Source organism: Macaca mulatta, chromosome 19 (genome assembly GCF_049350105.2).
Source record: "Macaca mulatta isolate MMU2019108-1 chromosome 19, T2T-MMU8v2.0, whole genome shotgun sequence".
Classification (NCBI taxonomy): domain Eukaryota; kingdom Metazoa; phylum Chordata; class Mammalia; order Primates; family Cercopithecidae; genus Macaca; species Macaca mulatta.
This window is the reverse complement of record NC_133424.1, coordinates 21,108,775-21,125,679: the sequence shown is the minus strand read 5'-3', so window position 1 is coordinate 21,125,679 and position 16,905 is coordinate 21,108,775. Positions and strand designations below refer to the sequence as shown.

At 48.5% G+C, this 16,905-nt stretch overlaps 3 protein-coding genes across 3 annotated transcripts in view; 1 reads left to right on the top strand and 2 right to left on the bottom strand.

Annotated features, from left to right (window-relative positions):
- Positions 1-16,905, top strand: part of LOC693803 (uncharacterized) — a 529,045-nt gene that overhangs the window by 320,106 nt on the left and 192,034 nt on the right.
- Positions 1-16,905, bottom strand: part of LOC720437 (uncharacterized) — a 219,864-nt gene that overhangs the window by 165,664 nt on the left and 37,295 nt on the right.
- LOC114674171 (uncharacterized) overlaps positions 1-16,905 on the bottom strand; it is a 71,064-nt gene that overhangs the window by 49,764 nt on the left and 4,395 nt on the right. Inside the window, exons 3-6 of the mRNA XM_077977128.1 lie at positions 16,228-16,338; positions 14,943-14,980; positions 3,994-4,417; positions 812-949 (exon numbers count right to left, since the gene is read on the bottom strand). Of these exons, the coding sequence (XP_077833254.1) occupies positions 812-949; positions 3,994-4,417; positions 14,943-14,980; positions 16,228-16,338 (711 nt within the window). The remainder of the gene's footprint in view (positions 1-811; positions 950-3,993; positions 4,418-14,942; positions 14,981-16,227; positions 16,339-16,905) is intronic.

Genomic DNA, 16,905 nt, shown 5'->3' with positions numbered 1-16,905 from the left:
GGGAGATATGGGGGGGCACACGGCAACTTATTCAAGCTTATGTACAAGGCATTTGAGGTCAGGGCATAGAAAAATACTGAGGCGCCGGGCGCGGTGGCTCACGCCTGTAATCCCAGCACTTTGGGAGGCCGAGGCGGGCGGATCACAAGGTCAGGAGATCGAGACCACGGTGAAACCCCGTCTCTACTAAAAATACAAAAAATTAGCCGGGCGCGGTTGTGGGCGCCTGTAGTCCCAGCTACTCGGGAGGCTGAGGCAGGAGAATGGCGTGAACCCGGGAGGCGGAGCTTGCAGTGAGCCGAGATCGCGCCACTGCACTCCAGCCTGGGCGACAGAGCGAGACTCCGTCTCAAAAAAAAAAAAAAAAAAAAAAAAAAAAAAAAAAAGAAAAATACTGAGGCACTGTGTGTATGTTATTTGTGCATGGGAATGAAACTCCTTGACTTTGAAAACAGGACAGGGAGTGGAGTGTGTGGTGTGATAAGGAACACTGAAAACAGCCTCCTGAGAATGCGGTTTAAGTGCTTTTACAAGGTCACAAGTGTCTCACGACGCCACCTCAAAAAAGCCATCTAGTGGATGTTTGTGGTTTAACAAGCCTTTTTGATAAATAGATGCTAAGTCGGACTCTCAGACCAGCTAACCCTGCCCTGGGCCCGCTCAGCTGGAATTGTCTGAGAACTCATTCTTGGCATTCACTGCAGGCTATAAGCTCTGCAACAGTGACAGTGCTGCCCACTGCCAGACAGTGCCTTCTGAAAGGTGACCTTCACAGCCCAAGCACACATGGGGTGGAAACACCATCACCTGCCTAGAATAACCAGGTGGGCAGAGGCAAGCAGGGACTCAGGGTGAGAAAACTCAAGTGTGTGGTCAAGGGCAGGGGCCGAGGGCTCAGCTGAGCTGGAAAATTCAGATCTTCTTTCAGAATGTGCGTCTCTCCTGGGATCTGGGAAGGAATGAAGCCAGCCATGATTGAAGCCTCCACCAGTGCAAAGTGAGGAGCAGGGTAGGGCTCTGCATGAGGCTGAGTGCTGACCCCTGACAGAGCTGATCCTGACCTTTGACAGGCTCATCCCCGTCCCCTACGTGCAGGCAGAGGCCAGGGACCCCAACTTCAGGCAGAGGTTGGTAGCAGGTTTCCTGCCTCCTGAAATCCCATCCCAGGGCCCACAGGGTCCCTGGGGAGACCGAATAGGGGCTGAGTTGAGGGAGTCAGGCAGGGGGCTGCCAGGTGAAGGACAGTGTGGGACTGGGCATGAGTGGGCACTAACAGTGCAGGGTCTGGCTCTTCCTGGAGAGGTGGCAGCGGGGCACAGGCCAGCTGAGCCCCCCGATGCTCCACCCAGCTGTCAGGCACACCTGGCCCATAATCCCCCAAGCAGCCCCAGTATGGGTTCTTTCTTGATCAAGAAAAGAGGGGACCCACCTCCACCCCCACAGACACTTGTCCTCATATACGTCAGAGAACAAAACTCTTGCTGTGCCCAAGGCCCGGGAAAGGGGGGTGATATCTCTCTACCTCACAGTGCCCTATTCCTTTTTTTTTTTGAGACAGAGTCTCACTCTGTTGCCCAGGCTGGAGTGCAGTGGCGTGAACTTGGCTCACTGCAAACTCCGCCTCCCAGGTTCAAGCGATTCTCCTGCCTCAGCCTCCTGAGTAGCTGGGACTACAGGCACCCACCACCACACCCAGCTAATTTTTGTATTTTTAGTAGAGACGGGGTTTCACCATGTTGGTTAGGCTGGTCTCGAACTCCTGATCTCATGTCCACCTGCCTTGGCCTCCCAAAGCGCTGGGATTACAGGTGTGAGTCACCACGCCCAGCCCATAGCACCCTTTTTTTGCCAGAAAACCCACCTTACCCCCACAAGGTGCTGATGTCAACCAGGATCCCACATGCCAAGAACAGGCCACTGCTGTAGCCCAAAGGCTACTGAATCCTGTGGGGGCCTTGTTGAGCCTGGGGAGCATTTTCCAGCCACTTAGTCTTTGTGATTCTGTCACTCACTGGCCCTGTGCTTCAGTTTCTCCCACCATGGCACAAGATAAAAATCCCTTCCTGGCCGGGCGCAGTGGCTCACGCCTGTAATCTCAGCACTTTGGGAGGCTGAGGCGGGCGGATCACGAGGTCAGGAGATCGACACCATTCTGGCTAATACGGTCTCTACTAAAAATACAAAAAAGTAGCCGGGTATGGTGGCTGGCGCCCGTAGTCCCAGCTACTCGGGAGGCTAAAGCCGGAGAATGGTGTGAACCCAGAAGGCAGAGCTTGCAGTAAGCCGAGATCACGCCACTGCACTCCAGCCTGGGCAACAGAGCAAGACTTCATCTCAAGAAGAAAAAAAAAAAAAAATATCTTCCTGAAGGCCAGGGTGCCCGGACAGGCTACCATACCCCAGTAAATGGCTGCAGCATGTGAAAGTCGGGGGTGAGAGATGCTCCCTTCCCTAGTTCTCTTGCCCCAGGTCTGATGTCCATCAGGCTATGCCAGGCCAGCCTGCTTGGGAGGGGCACATCCCCTGCTGGGGAACCCTGGTTTCCAGTCCCAGGTCACTACAGTTAAGAACCCCCAACACATTGTGGGAGGCACAGGGGTTGGATGGAGGAGGAGAAAGGCTTCATCATAAGGGCCTTGGGTCCATCCCCAGAGGACAAGAATCAAATTCAGACTGCTATCAGAAGCTGACCACCCAAAGGGGTTTGGATTTTGGGGTGAAACGAGGCCCTGCTGTCAGGAAACAAAACCATTTTGTTTTGGGCTCTGCAGCTGGCTTGGATAGGAAACTTGTTGCCAGCTATGTGCTTTAATTGAGCCTAAATGGAGGAGGGGCCCGGAAAGGACTCTGAAGCAAAAGGTGAGATTCCTGCCTTCCTGCCTCCCCAACTCACTCCCCGAAAGTAGACACTGGGCAGCAAAGTTTCTTAACAAAGTCAGGAAAGAAAAAAATCCAGAGACCAGGCAGGCTAATAAACCCTTAGCAGGAATATCTGACCTCATCAGCCAAATGGCTCTGCCATATTCATGGTCTTGGACAGGTGAGGAAACTGAGGTTCAAGGAGGACAGCAAGAGTCTGGCCAGGAATCTGGCAGCCTGGAGCCCTAAAGGTCCCGGGAGACATCGCCCTCCAACTCCTTTCAATCCCCAACCCCCACCACCGCTCAGAGGCTCCACCCTTCCGCCAACCAGGCGGCTCCACTCCCAGCTTATTCACCCTAAAATCAGTCAGGGGTCTGCTGGGCCACCTGCCCTCCTCCAATCCCCTTCACTCACCAGTCCAGGGCCTCCCTGCACATGGTTGTCAGGCTGGGGATGGGGGTGTCACTACCCCCTTGCCCAGGCTGGAGGTTGCTTGTTCCCAGGGGGTGGGTCCTTGGTAGCCTCCTCCAGGCCACTCCTCTCTGGTTGGTAGCCAGGAGTCTGGCAGCGCGTGTGCAGGGCAGATGGCCCCCGGAGCCCTTGGCGATTTGGCGAGGGGTTGCCAGGGCCACACCTCGGAGACTGCGGCGTCTTTGCAAGGTGGGTCTGGAGCTCCGTCTCCTTCCCTGGCTTCGGGGCCCCTCCTAGAAGACCCTCCTGGTCTCGCAGGACCCTGACTGCCGGCAGCCCCACACTCCTGAGACATGACCCTTACCTCTGCCTGGCGTTGGGTATGCACTCCATGGGGCAGAAAAATCCCTTAGCCCACCCGGCTTGAGAGTAGGGTAGGGGCCGTGGTGGCACTAGAGAGTGTCACCGCGTCATGCTGGCCACTGTTGGGCAGGGGCTGAACTTCAGTTGAACCCGCTCATCCAGCCTTCAAATTCCAGCCTCTGGCTTTGGCGAATCTGGCCAGGACCTGGGGCCTAGAGGCAGGGTCTGTGGATGCCACGGGCCAGGCTCCCCTCTCACACTTGGGTGGTGGCCCTGCGGCTCCGGGCGCCACACACACCGCTGTGCCCGCTCAAGAGGTGACCTTCTGGAGCAGTGGCAGCAGAACCCGGGACTCACCTGGCAGTGGCACGCACTCGCAGCCTTTTCCCCAACCAGGCGCCTGGACTGTCAGGTTCCCCGCCTGCCACCACCCCCGTAACCCTCGCTTCTCCTGGCTCAGGGGCTCCAAGGCGGTGCCGCCACCAAGGCCACGGCCAGGTTGAGCACGCAGCAGGGCGGGTGTCCCGGTCCTCAGACTCCCCGCGGGCAGACAACTCCCACGTCCGCTCGGGAACCGGCGGGACGAATGACCCCCAGCCCCGGAATCCGGCGGAGGAGGAGGGCGGATCCTTACTTGGGCTGGCGTGGCCCGTTTGGGTCTCCCGGAATTCTCCAGCCCCGCCAACCTTAGGGCTCCTGGGCCGCCTGGCTCCGCCTCCTCCCCGCCAGGATCCCTCCCAGGAGGCCGCAGAGCCCTCCGGGGGCAGCGGGGACTAACTTCCTAGAGCGGGAACCACGGCGCTCCCCGACGGCAAGGGCCACCGCGAGTCCAGCCACGCGACACTCCGACTCCTCCGCGCCCGCTCGGTCCCACGGCTGGAGACCCCCAGTGCGGGCATGCAACCCACTGGACCCTGCCCAGACCACCTAGGCCCCGCGCTCTTAGACGCCAGACACTGCCCTGCTGGTGGGGGGGACCAGTGTGTATGTATGTCGGGACTATTGGGTAAACGTGGCTGGTTTCCCCAAAGGTAGGGACTCCTTTGAAGTTTTATTTATTTTTTCTTATTTACTTAAAACTGGTAGAGTCTAATTATTTAGAGGTACCCGTGATCATGTCAGTACATTTCAGCACTTTTTTTTTTTTTTTTTTTTTTTTTTTTTCGATGGAGTCTCGCCCTGTCTCCAGGCTGGAGTGCAGTGGAGGGATCTCAGCTCACTGCAACCTCCGCCTCCCTGGTTCAAGCGATTCGACGGCCTCAGCCTCCGGAGTCGCTGGGATTACAAGCATGCGCCACCATGCCTAGCTAATTTTTGTGTTTTTAGTAGAGACGGTTTCACCTTGTTGACCAGGATGGTCTTGATCTCCTGACCTCGTGATTCGCCCGCCTCGGCCTCCCAAAGTGCTGGGATTACAGGCGTGAGCTACCGCTCCCAGCCGAGCACGCTTTTACTAGTTTTTGTCGGGTAGTCCTTTTGTTTCTGTTTTTAAGGAGAATTTAAAATTCTACCTGAAATCAGTAAAGTAACTTCAGAAAAAATTTAATGAGAAAAGAGTGGTTTTCAGGAAGAATTGATTATCTCGGGCTAATGTAAAACAGTCTGGCACAGTGATTTAGAATCTCAAATATTCTGACGTGTCAAATTGAAGCCATGTTTAAAAAATCCGAGTTACAGCTATTATATTATTTTTCAATGCTACTCTTTGCCCTGGAAGGAAGCCATGCATTCCTCATAATCCAAGCAACCTGGAGAGCTGGCTACAACGCCCTTCGAATATTACATTTTATTTATTTATTTATTGAATGGAGTCTCGCTCTGTTACTATTTATTTATTTATTTATTTATTTATTTATTTATTTATTGACGGAGTCTCGCTCTGTCTTCCAGGCTGGAGTGCAGTGGCACGATCTCAGCTCACTGCAACCTCCGCCTCTCGGGTTTAAGCGATTCTCCTGCCTCAGCCTCCCCCTCCGAGTAGCTGGGACAAGAGGCACGTGCCACCACGCCCGACTAATTTTTTGTGTTTTTAGTAGAGACAGGGCTTCACTGTGTTAGCCAGGATGGTCTCCATCTCCTGACGTCGGGTGATCAGCCTGCCTTGGCCTCCCAAAGTGCTGGGATTACAGGCGTGAGCCACCGGCCCGGCGGAAGACATTTTAGTGAGGTAGACCAGGAATACGAAAAAGTCTTTTAGCTTTTCCTGTCCTTTGTAGTCGGAAAGACTGTTCAGAAAGTATAATTTGGGTATGTTAGGTCTTCATTCTGTTGGGGGTTCTAAACAGTAATATATGTAATGTATGTAATCCATGGTAGATGTTCATTTCTTTTTGCTGAATTTTAAGTGTTTGTTACATATCTTAGATAATATTTCTTTCCAGATAGGTGTTTTGAAAATGTTTTTCTTCTAGTCTGTGCCTTTTCTTATTCGAATGAGACCAATGCCTTTCACAGTTTTTGTTTTTAAATCTCAATGAAGAATAGCATATTATTGCTCTATTTAAGAACATCTAGATTTTTTTCCTGTTTTCTTCTAGTTTCATTGTTTTGTGTTTACATTTAGGTCTATGATACGTTTTGAGATAATTTTTGTTTTTGAGGTGGAGTTTTGCTCTTGTTGCCCAGGCTGGAGTGTAATGGCGCGATCTTGGCTCACCTCAACCTCTGCTTCCTGGGTTCAAGCGGTTCTCCTGCCTCAGCCTCCCTAGCAGCTGGGATTACAGGCATGCACCGCCACGCCCAGCTAATTTTGTGTTTTTAGTAGAGACGGGGTTTCACCGTGTTGGTCAGGCTGGTTCCAACTCCTGACCTCAGGTGATCTGCCTGCCTGGGCTTCCCAAAGTGCTGGGATTACAGGCATGAGCCACCGTGCCTGCCCTTGAAATAATTTTTGAGGAGTGCAAAACTATGCCTAGATTCAATTTTTTTGCATGTGGATGTCCAGTTGTTACAGCACCATTTGTTAAAAGACTATTTTTTCTCCATTGTATTGCTTTTTATTCTTTGTGAAAAATCAGTTAACTGTATTTTTGTAGATCTTTGAGATTTGTATTTGTTCCTTTGATCAATTTGTGGATTATTTTGCCAACACAATGTCTCATGATTACTACAGATTTATAATAAGTATTGAAGTTGAGTAATAACAGTCCTGTTACTTTGTTATTTTTCAATATTGTATGGGTTTTGGTTTTTTCTCTTCATATGTTAGAAAGTGTTCTCAAAATCCACAACATAATTTCCTTGGGTTTAGATTGGGATTGTGTTGATCTACAGATGAAGCTGAGAAATGACATCTTGACAATACTGAGTTTTCTTGTATGTGAGAAGAGAATATTTCTTCTGTGAAATACAGATTACACTCTGAAATACATGCTTCTTATTTGAATAAGACAAGGCTCAGACTGGAAGAAAAATATTTTCAAAATACCTATAACATTGTATATAGTTATTGAATTTTTTCATCAGAATTATAGTTTTTATAAAAATGATCTTGAATATATTTTGTTAGGTTTATATGTGTTTCATTTTGAAAAGTGATAATTTAAATGTTAAGGCATTTAAAATTTCAAATTTGACTTGTTCATTCGTGCTGTATTGGAAACAATTTACTTTTGTAAATCTTGTTCTCTGTACCCTTATTGTAATTACTTATTAGTTTCAGATTTTTTAGGTTGATCATTTTGGATTTACTATATAGACAATCCAGTCATCTGCAAAAAATGGCAGTTTTATTTTATCCTTCGCAAGCAGTATACACTTTCCTCCCCTGTATTATACTATACACATTTTCAGTAAAATGCTGAGATGGAGTGCTGATAGAGGACATGGCTGACCGGATCCTGATCTCGGCAGGATAACTTCTAGTTCTCACCATCTAGGTTATGATGGTAGCTGTTGGGTTTTTTTGTTTGTTTGTTTGAGATGGAGTCTCACTCTATTGCCCAGGCTGGAGTGCAGTGGCATGATCTCAGCTCATTGCAACATCCACCTCCCAGGTTCAAGCAATTATCCTGCCTCAGCCTCCTGAGTAGCTGGGACTACAGGCACTCGCCACCACACCTGGCTAATTTTTTATTTTTAGTAGAGATGGGATTTCACCATGTTGGTCAGGCTGATCTCGAATTCCTGACCTCAGGTGATCAGCCCGCCTCGGCCTCCCAAAGTGATGGGATTACAGGCATGAGCCACCACGCCCAGCCAGCTGTTGGGGTTTTAAAAACTATTCTGTATAAAGTTGAGGAAGTTCCCTTCTGTTCATTCTTTGCTCAGTCTTTTAACCACGAGAAGGTACTGGATGTTTTCAAATGTTTTTCTCTCCATTTATATGCTCATGTTATTTTTCTTCTTTAGTCTCCATGGAATAGACTGCATTAATTGTTTTTTAAAAGTTAAAACATATTTGCATTATCTGAAATAAATCCAAATTGTCCATAGTGTGTAATTGTTTTTGTACCTTGTTGAATTTGAATTGCTAGTATTTTGTTGAGGTTTTTGCATGTATATTTATGAGAGATATTGGTCTGTGGTTTTATTTTCTCGTAATGTCTTTGTCTGGTTTGATATAGGTTAATGCTGGTCTCATATAGAGTTAGGAGGTATTCTCTCTTCTCTTGTCTTCTGTAAGAAATTGAAGAGAATTGATATTATTATTATTTCAGATGGAGTTTCCCTCCTGTTGCCCAGACTGGAGTGCAGTGGCATGATCTTGGCTTACTGCAGCCTCCTCCTCCTGGGTTCGAGCAATTCTCCTGCCTCAGGCTCCTGAGTAGCTGGGGGTACAGGCATTCATCGCCACACCTGGCTAATTTTTTGTAGTTTTAGTAAGTAGAGATGGGGTTTCACCATGTTGGCCAGGCTGGTCTTGAACTCCTGACCTCAGTGATCCACCGACCTCAGCCTCCCAAAGTGCTGGGATTACTGGCATGAGCCACCACTCCTGGACAATGAATTGGTATTATTTCTTACTTTAAAATTGGGTAAAATTGACTTTTATGCTGGGGGTCAGAAGTAGACGATGTAAAATGGAGGAGGACAGGCAGAGCTGGGAAGTATCTATTCTGGGGATGGGTATCTTGGACCAGCGTTGAGTTCTAGCCTCCCTACCCCTTGGCAGGGCATCTCTGGCCCCATCCACAGATTTTTTTTTTTTTTTTTGAGATGGAGTTTGGCTCTTGTTGCCCAGGCTGGAGTGTAATGGCATGATCTTGGCTTATTGCAAACTCTGCCTCCCAGGTTCAAATAATTCTCCTGCTTCAGCCTCCCAAGTAGCTGGGATTACAGGCACCTGCCACTATGCCTGGCTAATTTTTGTATTTTTAGTAGAGATGGGGTTTCACCATGTTGGCCAGGCTGGTCTCCTGACCTCAGGTGATCCTTCTGCCTCGGCTTCCCAAAGTGCTGGAATTACAGGTGTGAGCCACCACGTCCAGCCAGATATGTTTTTTTCCTCTTTTTTTTTTTTTTTTTTTTTGAGATGGAGTCTCACTTTGTCGCCCAGGCTGTAGTGCAGTGGCATGATCTCGGCTCACTGCCACCTCCGCTTCCCGGGTTTGAGCAATTCTCTTGCCTCAGCCTCTGGAGTAGCTGGGACTACAGGCACCCATTACCATGCTCAGCTAAGTTTTGTATTTTTAGTAGAGATGGGGTTTCACCACACTGGTCAGGCTGGTCTTGAACTCCTGACCTCAGGTGATCCGCCAGTCTCGGCCTTCCAAAGTGCTAAGCCCCCGTCATTCCTCTCATGGGACACATAAGATGTATGGAACCCAAAGTTCTGTCTATCTCTCCTCAGCCACAGTTTATATATTCTTCCCATACTCTTGGGTGACAGGAGGTCTTCCTTCTGGACCTGAAGTCCACCCAGTTTATAGTTGGCCCTGGACTCTGTAACCCTGATCAGAATCTGAGAGGATGCATCCATACATAGAGGAGGTCATGAGGGCCTCCTGAGGCGGGTGGATCACCTGAGGCCAGGAGTTTGAGACCAGACTGGCCAACATGGTGAAACCCTGTCTCTACTAAAAATACTTTTCACATTCTCTGAAAATGACCTTTTGATGTCTACTTGGAGTGTCTGAGTCCCCAAATAGAATTGAGGCCCAGAGAACGTTGCTGCTTCAGTCACTAAATTATGCCAAAGTTCTAGAAAAGTGACTGCACAAAGTAAGTACTTAAGATATGTGTGTTGAATGAATGAACCCCAAGCAAAACATTCCTAGATATCTGAGTCAGCATGGAAACTCTCTTTCTGTGCCCTGATCTATTTATATCAAGGACAAAGACCAGCTAAAAAAATATATCAAACCTCCTTACAAAATCTAAAAACAGATTTGCTTTTTATATGCTTTCAATACAAAAAGTAAGGGTTGTGACAAAGTATTTAATTATTGTTTATACCTTAGTGCAGGGGCCCCAACTTTCAGGTTGTGAACCAGTACTGTTCCATGGCCTGTTAGAACCAGGCTACACAGATTCTCATAGAAGCAAAAACTCTGCTGTGAACTGTCCATTCAATGGATCTAAGTTGTGCACTGCTCATGACAATCTTGGTCCATGGAAAAATTGTCTTATATGAAACCAGTCTCTGGTTCCAAAATGTTTGAAGACTGCTGCCTTAGTAAACGTCAGAGAGCTTATACTACAGAAACTCTGTACATGTAATGAATGAGGAAATAATTTTCTCCAAATTATACATCTAAAAACCAATGTTCACATTAAAAAAGATTTAGGGATGTAATACATGTGAGGAAGTAGTAAAAAAATCAAGTCTGTGGGATACAGTGTCTCACACCTGTAATTCCAGCACTTTGGGAGGCTGAAGCAGGCAGATCACCTGAGGCCAGGAATTTGAGACCAGCCTGGCCAACATGGTGAAACCCTGTCTCTACTAAAAATACAAAAATTAGCTGGGCATGGTGGCAGGTGCCTATAATCCCAGCTACTTGGAAGGCTGAGGCAGGAGAACTGCTTAAACCTGGGAGGCGGAGGTTGCAGTGAGCCGAGATCACACCATTGCACTCCAGCCTGGGCAACAGAGCAAGACTCCAGCTCAAAAACAAATACAAAAACATCAAGTCCAGTGTCTCTGCCTATAATTCTAGCATTTTGGCAGGATGAGGTAGAAAGATCACTTGAGGCCAGAATTTTGAGACCAGCCTAGGCATCATAGCAAAACACCCTTCTCTATAAAAAAGAAAGAAAAACTCATTATAAAAAAAGTAAATAAACATCAGAGTATCACACAAAAAAGTACTAACACTTCAAAGTTTTATGCTAAACAAGGGTATTTAAGATAGGAAACAATCCAAAATCTAAACAATTAGAAAACTTGTTTGTATGTTTTAAAGAATTAAGACATTAATATTTGGATAGATATATTTATATTCAATGAATAGTTATTCTGTATTGACAGTATTTGAGATTTTTGAAAAGTAATGATTATTGATGTAATTAAACTGTCACATCAGTGGATGCAATGCCTACATTTCTAGTGTTTATAAGAAAACATGTTGCTACATGATTTGAGACCAGCCTGGCCAACATGGTGAAACCCTGTCTCTACTAAAAATACAAAAATTAGCTTACCCTACCGTTGCTGCTTCAGAGCTATGAGAGGCCATTCTGTATTAGGGGGGCATCATTAGTATGATGGAAGCTTAGTGGGAAATGTAAAATTCATGAAGAAAATCTTTTTATTTTTGAGACGGAATCTCGCTCTACTGCCCAGGCTGCAGTGCAGTGGCACGGTGTCAGCTCACTGCAACCTCTGCCTCCTGGGTTCAAGCGATTCTCTTGCCTCAGCCCCCCAAGCAGCTGGGATTACAGGTGTGCACCACCACGCCTGGGTAATTTTTGTATTTTTAGTAGAGACGGGGTTTTGCAATGTTGGCCAGGCTAGTCTTGAACTCCTCGAACTCCTGACCTCAGGTGATCTGCCCGCCTCGGCCTCCCAAAATGCTGGGATTATAGGCGTGAGCCACTGCGCCCAGCCTCATGGAGAAAAATTTAAGGAAAGTTGCCCCTTGTTGTTGACTTATAACAGTGATGCAGGCCACCATGAGGCCGGTGTTCAGGGCATCATTTTTCTTTACTAATGTAAGAGAGAAAGATTCTGAATGTTTGAAATACATAATTATATGAATTTCTCCTCATTAAAAAAAAAAAAAACAAACAACCGACCAATTTCCTAAAATACCAATATCTTTTCTTTTTTTTTTTTTTTTGAGATGGAGTCTCATTCCGTTACCCAGGCTGAAGTGCAGTGGCATGATCTTAGCTCACTGCAACCTCCGCCTTGTGAGTTCAAGTGATTCTCCTGCCTCAGTCTTCTGAGTAGCTGGGACTACAGGCACATGCCACCACACCCGGCTAATTCTTGTATTTTTAGTAGAGATGGGGTTTCACCATATTGGCCAGGCTGATCTCGAACTCCTGACCTCGTGATCCGCCCACCTCATCCTCCCAAAATGTTGGGATTACAGGCATGAGCCACCGCGCTCAGCCAAAAGTGTTTCTTGTTGGCTGGGTCCAGGTATGAGAGTCATCATCGTGCCTGTGAGCTTGGTCCAAAAATGAATGACCATCCCACCTGTGTCAAGATTCACATGGGAGAGTCGCAATTCCAACTGTCGAGTATGTTTGACTATAAAATTGGGGACCTCACTAGTGAGCTGTGTCCATGTGTAAGAGTAACAAGCCTAACTTTCAGCTGGATGTGCATGAGAGCCACAATGTGTTAACTCTACCACTTGAGAGTTTTACGTGATATGCTTGAGAGTCACAAATCTCTCTGGGACTTTCATACAAGTATGAGATCCATGACCTTACCTATTTCCTTAAGGCTAGCTATGAGAGTCAGAATGTCTCCTGTTCGCTGGGTCCAGGTATGAGAGTCATCACTGCCTGTGAGCAGGGTCCAGCTAAATCTCACAGTTCCCCCTGTGGGCTTGGCTCAGGCAGAAGAGCTACATCACCTGAAGTCTGGGCCCATGTATCTGTCACAATCTCTCCTATGGTTGAGGCCCAGCAGAAGAGTCACATCACCTAGGCGCGGGGCCCAGGTATATTACAATCCCCTGTTTGGCAGGTCCCAGGCAAGATAGCCACATCACCTAGGTACTGGGCCCAGGTACGTGTCACATTCCCTCCTGTTGCTTGGGCTCATGCTGGAAATTCATATCACCTAGGTTCTGGAATTAGCCATACATCACAATCCCACCTATGGCCTTGGCCCAGGCAGAAGAGTTACATTGCCTAGGTACTGAGACCACGTGTATGCCACAATCTCTGCTATGGGCAGGTCCCAGGTGAGAGAGCCACGTTATCTAGGTGCTTAACCCTGGTATATTGTCCAGTCTCTTTCGTCGGCTTGGCCAGGTGAGATATACACCTCCCATAGGTGCCGAGCCCCGGTATGTATCGCAATACTTCCTGTGGGCTGGGCTCAGGCTAAAGACTCACATCATCTAAGTGCTGGGCCCAGGTATATGTCACAATGCCCCTTGTGACTTTGGCCAGGCATGAGAGTCAGAACACATAGGTGCTTGGTTCAACTATATGCCACTATCCTATTTGTGGCCTTGACCTAGGTGAGAGAGTCGCATGACCTGTGGGCTGGGCCCAGGTATATGTCACAATCTCCCCTGTGGATTGGGCCCATGCAGGACAGCCACATCACTGTAATTCCTGAGCCCAGGTATATGTCAGTCCCCGCCTGAGAACTTGACCTAAAAAAGGCTCAAATCACCTCAGTACTCGGCCCAGTTTTACGTAATCCCACTTGTGGCTTTAGCCTAGGCAGCGGAGTCACACATCTTAGGTGCTGAGCTAAGAAATCTGTCAAAATCTTTTTTGTGTTTTAGGTCCGGGCAAAGTGTAACATCACCTAGGTGCTGGGTCCAGGTACATGCCACAATCTACCCTCTGGGCAGGATCCAGGAAGAAGAGCAACACGACTCAGACGATGGGTTCAGGTATGTGTCACAATTACCCGGAGGCAGGGTCCAGGCAGGAGAGACACATTACTTAGGTGCTGGAAGCAGGTGTATGTTACAGTCCTCCATTTGGACAGGGACCGGGAAGGAGAGCTCCATCACCTAGGTGATGGAAACAGGTGTATACCCCGATTTCAAATGTGGGCAGGGATCAAGCAGAAAAGTCACATCCACAGATGTGTCACGATACCTTCTTTGGGTAAAATCCAGGCAAGAGACTCACGTCACTTGGATGGTGAGCCCACCAATGTGTCACAATCTCCCCTGTGGGCAGGGCACAGACAGGAGACACACGTCACCTTGGTTCTGGGCCCACTGATATGTCACAATCCCACCTGTGGGCAGAGACAGGGCAAGAGAGTCACCTAACCTGGATGCTGGGCCAGGAATCAGTCACAATCCTTTTTGTGGGCAAAGCTGAGGCAAAAGAATTATACCACCTTGGTTCTGGGCCCAGAAATATGTTACAATTTCTGCCCAGAAATTCTGTGGGCGGGGCCCAGGAAGAAGTGTCCCATTACCTGGGTGCTTGGCCCAGCAATAAGTTACAAATTTCTCTGAGGGTAGGACCAAGGAAGAAAACGAGGGGCATCACATAGGTGTTGGCCCCTGTAATCTGTCACAGTCCCCGCTGTTGGCAGAGCCCTGGCAGGAGAGGCATATCACCTGAGTGCTGAGCCCAGCAATATGTTACAACATCTCCTATGGGCAAGACCCAGGCAGGAGATTTACATCAACCATGTGCTAAATCCAGTGATAGATCACCATGCACCCTGAGGACAAGGCCCAGAAAAGAGTCACATTACCTGGGTGTTGGGCCCAGCAATATACCATAATGCCCTGTGTGGGCAGGGCCCAGGCAGCAGAGTTACATCACCTAGGTGCTGGGCTCAGCGATGTGTCACAATCTCCCCTGTAAGTACAGCCCAGATAGGAGAGTCATATCATCTAGATACTACGTCCAGCAGTATAGCAAAATCCCCCATTGTGACAGGGCCCACGCAGGAGAGTCACATCACCTGAGAGCATGGGTCCAGGTATATCTCACAATCCTATTTAGGAGCCGGACCCAGGGAGGAGAGGCACCTCACTCAGGTGCTGGGCAAAGGTATATGTCACAACCACATCTGTGGAAAGGCCCAGAGAAGAGCTTAACGATCCCACACATGTCCTGGCTTCAGGTATGAGAGTCGATGCCTGTGAGTTTGGTCCAAGTCCATGAGTCAAAGTCTCAAGGGTTGACTGGATTTGTGCGTAAGATCCCCAATCCTGGCTGCAGGGGACTGTGTTTCAGTAAAGGAGTCACAGCCTCACCTGTGTTCTAAATCCTGGTCTGAGAGCCATTATCCAACCTGTGGAAAAGATTCACGTAGGAGAGTCACAATTTCAACTTTTGACTGAATCCAGGCGTGAGATTAAGAACTTCGGCCGGGCGCGGTGGCTCAAGCCTGTAATCCCAGCACTTTGGGAGGCCGAGACGGGCGGATCACGAGGTCAGGAGATCGAGACCATCCTGGCTAACACGGTGAAACCCTGTCTCTACTAAAAAGTACAAAAAACTAGCCGGGCGAGGTGGCGAGCGCCTGTAGTCCCAACTACTCGGGAGGCTGAGGCAGGAGAATGGCGTAAACCCGGGAGGCGGAGCTTGCAGTGAGCTGAGATCCGGCCACCGCACTCCAGCCTGGGTGACAGAGCGAGACTCCGTCTCAAAAAAAAAAAAAAAAAAAAAAAGAACTTCAACAGTGGGGTGGGTTTATGAAAGAGGGTGACCATCCTTACTGCTGGTTGGGTGTGCATATGAGAGTCACAATAACTGCTGTGTGCTGGGCCACGTTATGAAACTCTCTGTATAACCCAAGGGCTCTGTACAGTGTGCAAGACAGTTGCTGTGTGCTCTAGAAACTTGTGCTGGTATGGAGCCAGGATCTTACTCATTGCCCTAGGTACAAGAGTCAACATCCCTCCTATTGGCTGGGTTCAGGTATGAAAGTCCGCATTGTCCCTGTGTGCTGTGTCCAGAAGTGAGTCGGCATCACACCTGTGGCCAGGCCTATGTATGACAGTCACAATTCCAACTGTGTACTCCTGTGAGATCCAGGACCTCACCAGTGGGCTGTGTCCATGTTTGAGGGTGACAATTCTGGCAGCTGAGTGTGAATATGAGAGTCATAATCTCGTCTGAGTGCTGTGTTTTTGTTTTTGTTTTTTGAGACGGAGTCTGGCTCTGTCACCCAGGCTGGAGTGCAGTGGCGCAATCTCGGCTCACTACAACCTCCGCCTCCCGGGTTCAAGTGATTCTCCTGCCTCAGCCTCCTGAGTAGCTGGGATTACAGTCATGCGCCACCACACCTGGCTAATTTTTGTATTTTTAGTAGAGACGGGGTTTCACCATGTTGGCCAGACTGGTCTCGAACTCCTGACCTCAGGTGATCTGCCCTCCTCGGCCTCCCAAAGTGCTGGAATTACAGGCGTGAGCCACCGTGCCCTGCTCCTGTGTTCTGTTATGACACTTTCTGTACCACTCAAGGGCTTTATATGATATGTTTGAGTGTCATAATCCTCTGTTATCTTCATAAAAGTAGGAGACCCAGGACCTTACCAGTTGCCCTAAACGTATCTATGAGAGTCAAAATCCCTCCTATTGGCTGGGTACAAGAATGAGAGTTATTTTCACAGCTGTGAGTTGAGCCCAGGTATGTCACACTCTCACCTGTGGGAAGGAACAAGGCAAAAGAGTCACATCCCCTAGGTGCTGGGCCCAGTGTTATGTCACAATTCCTCCTGTAGGCAGGGCCCAGGCAGGAGACGTGAGTTACCTCACCTAGGTGATGGAACCGGTGATATAATTCCTTCTGTGGGCCAGGCCCAGGCTGGAGTGTCATCTCACCTGTATACTGTGCCCAGAAATATGTCACAATCTTTTGTGCATAAGGCCCCCCAAAATAAGTGAAATGACCTAGATTTTAGGCCCATAGATCTGTCACAAAGCCTTCTGTGGGCAGAGCCTAGGCAGGAAAGTGATATATCACTGGATGCAGCATGTAGGTGATGTCACTCTCCTTCCTGAACTCTGTCCCCAAGGGACATTGTGACACATCACTGGGCACAGCACACAGGTGATGTGACTTTTTTTTTGCCTGGGCCCTGATCTCAGGGGGCATTGTGACATATTGCCTTGCCCAGTACCCAGGGCAGGTATTAAGCGGGAGAGGAGAGTAACACCACCTAGATGCTGGGCTCAGGTACATGTCACAATCCCAGCTGTGAGCACATCGAG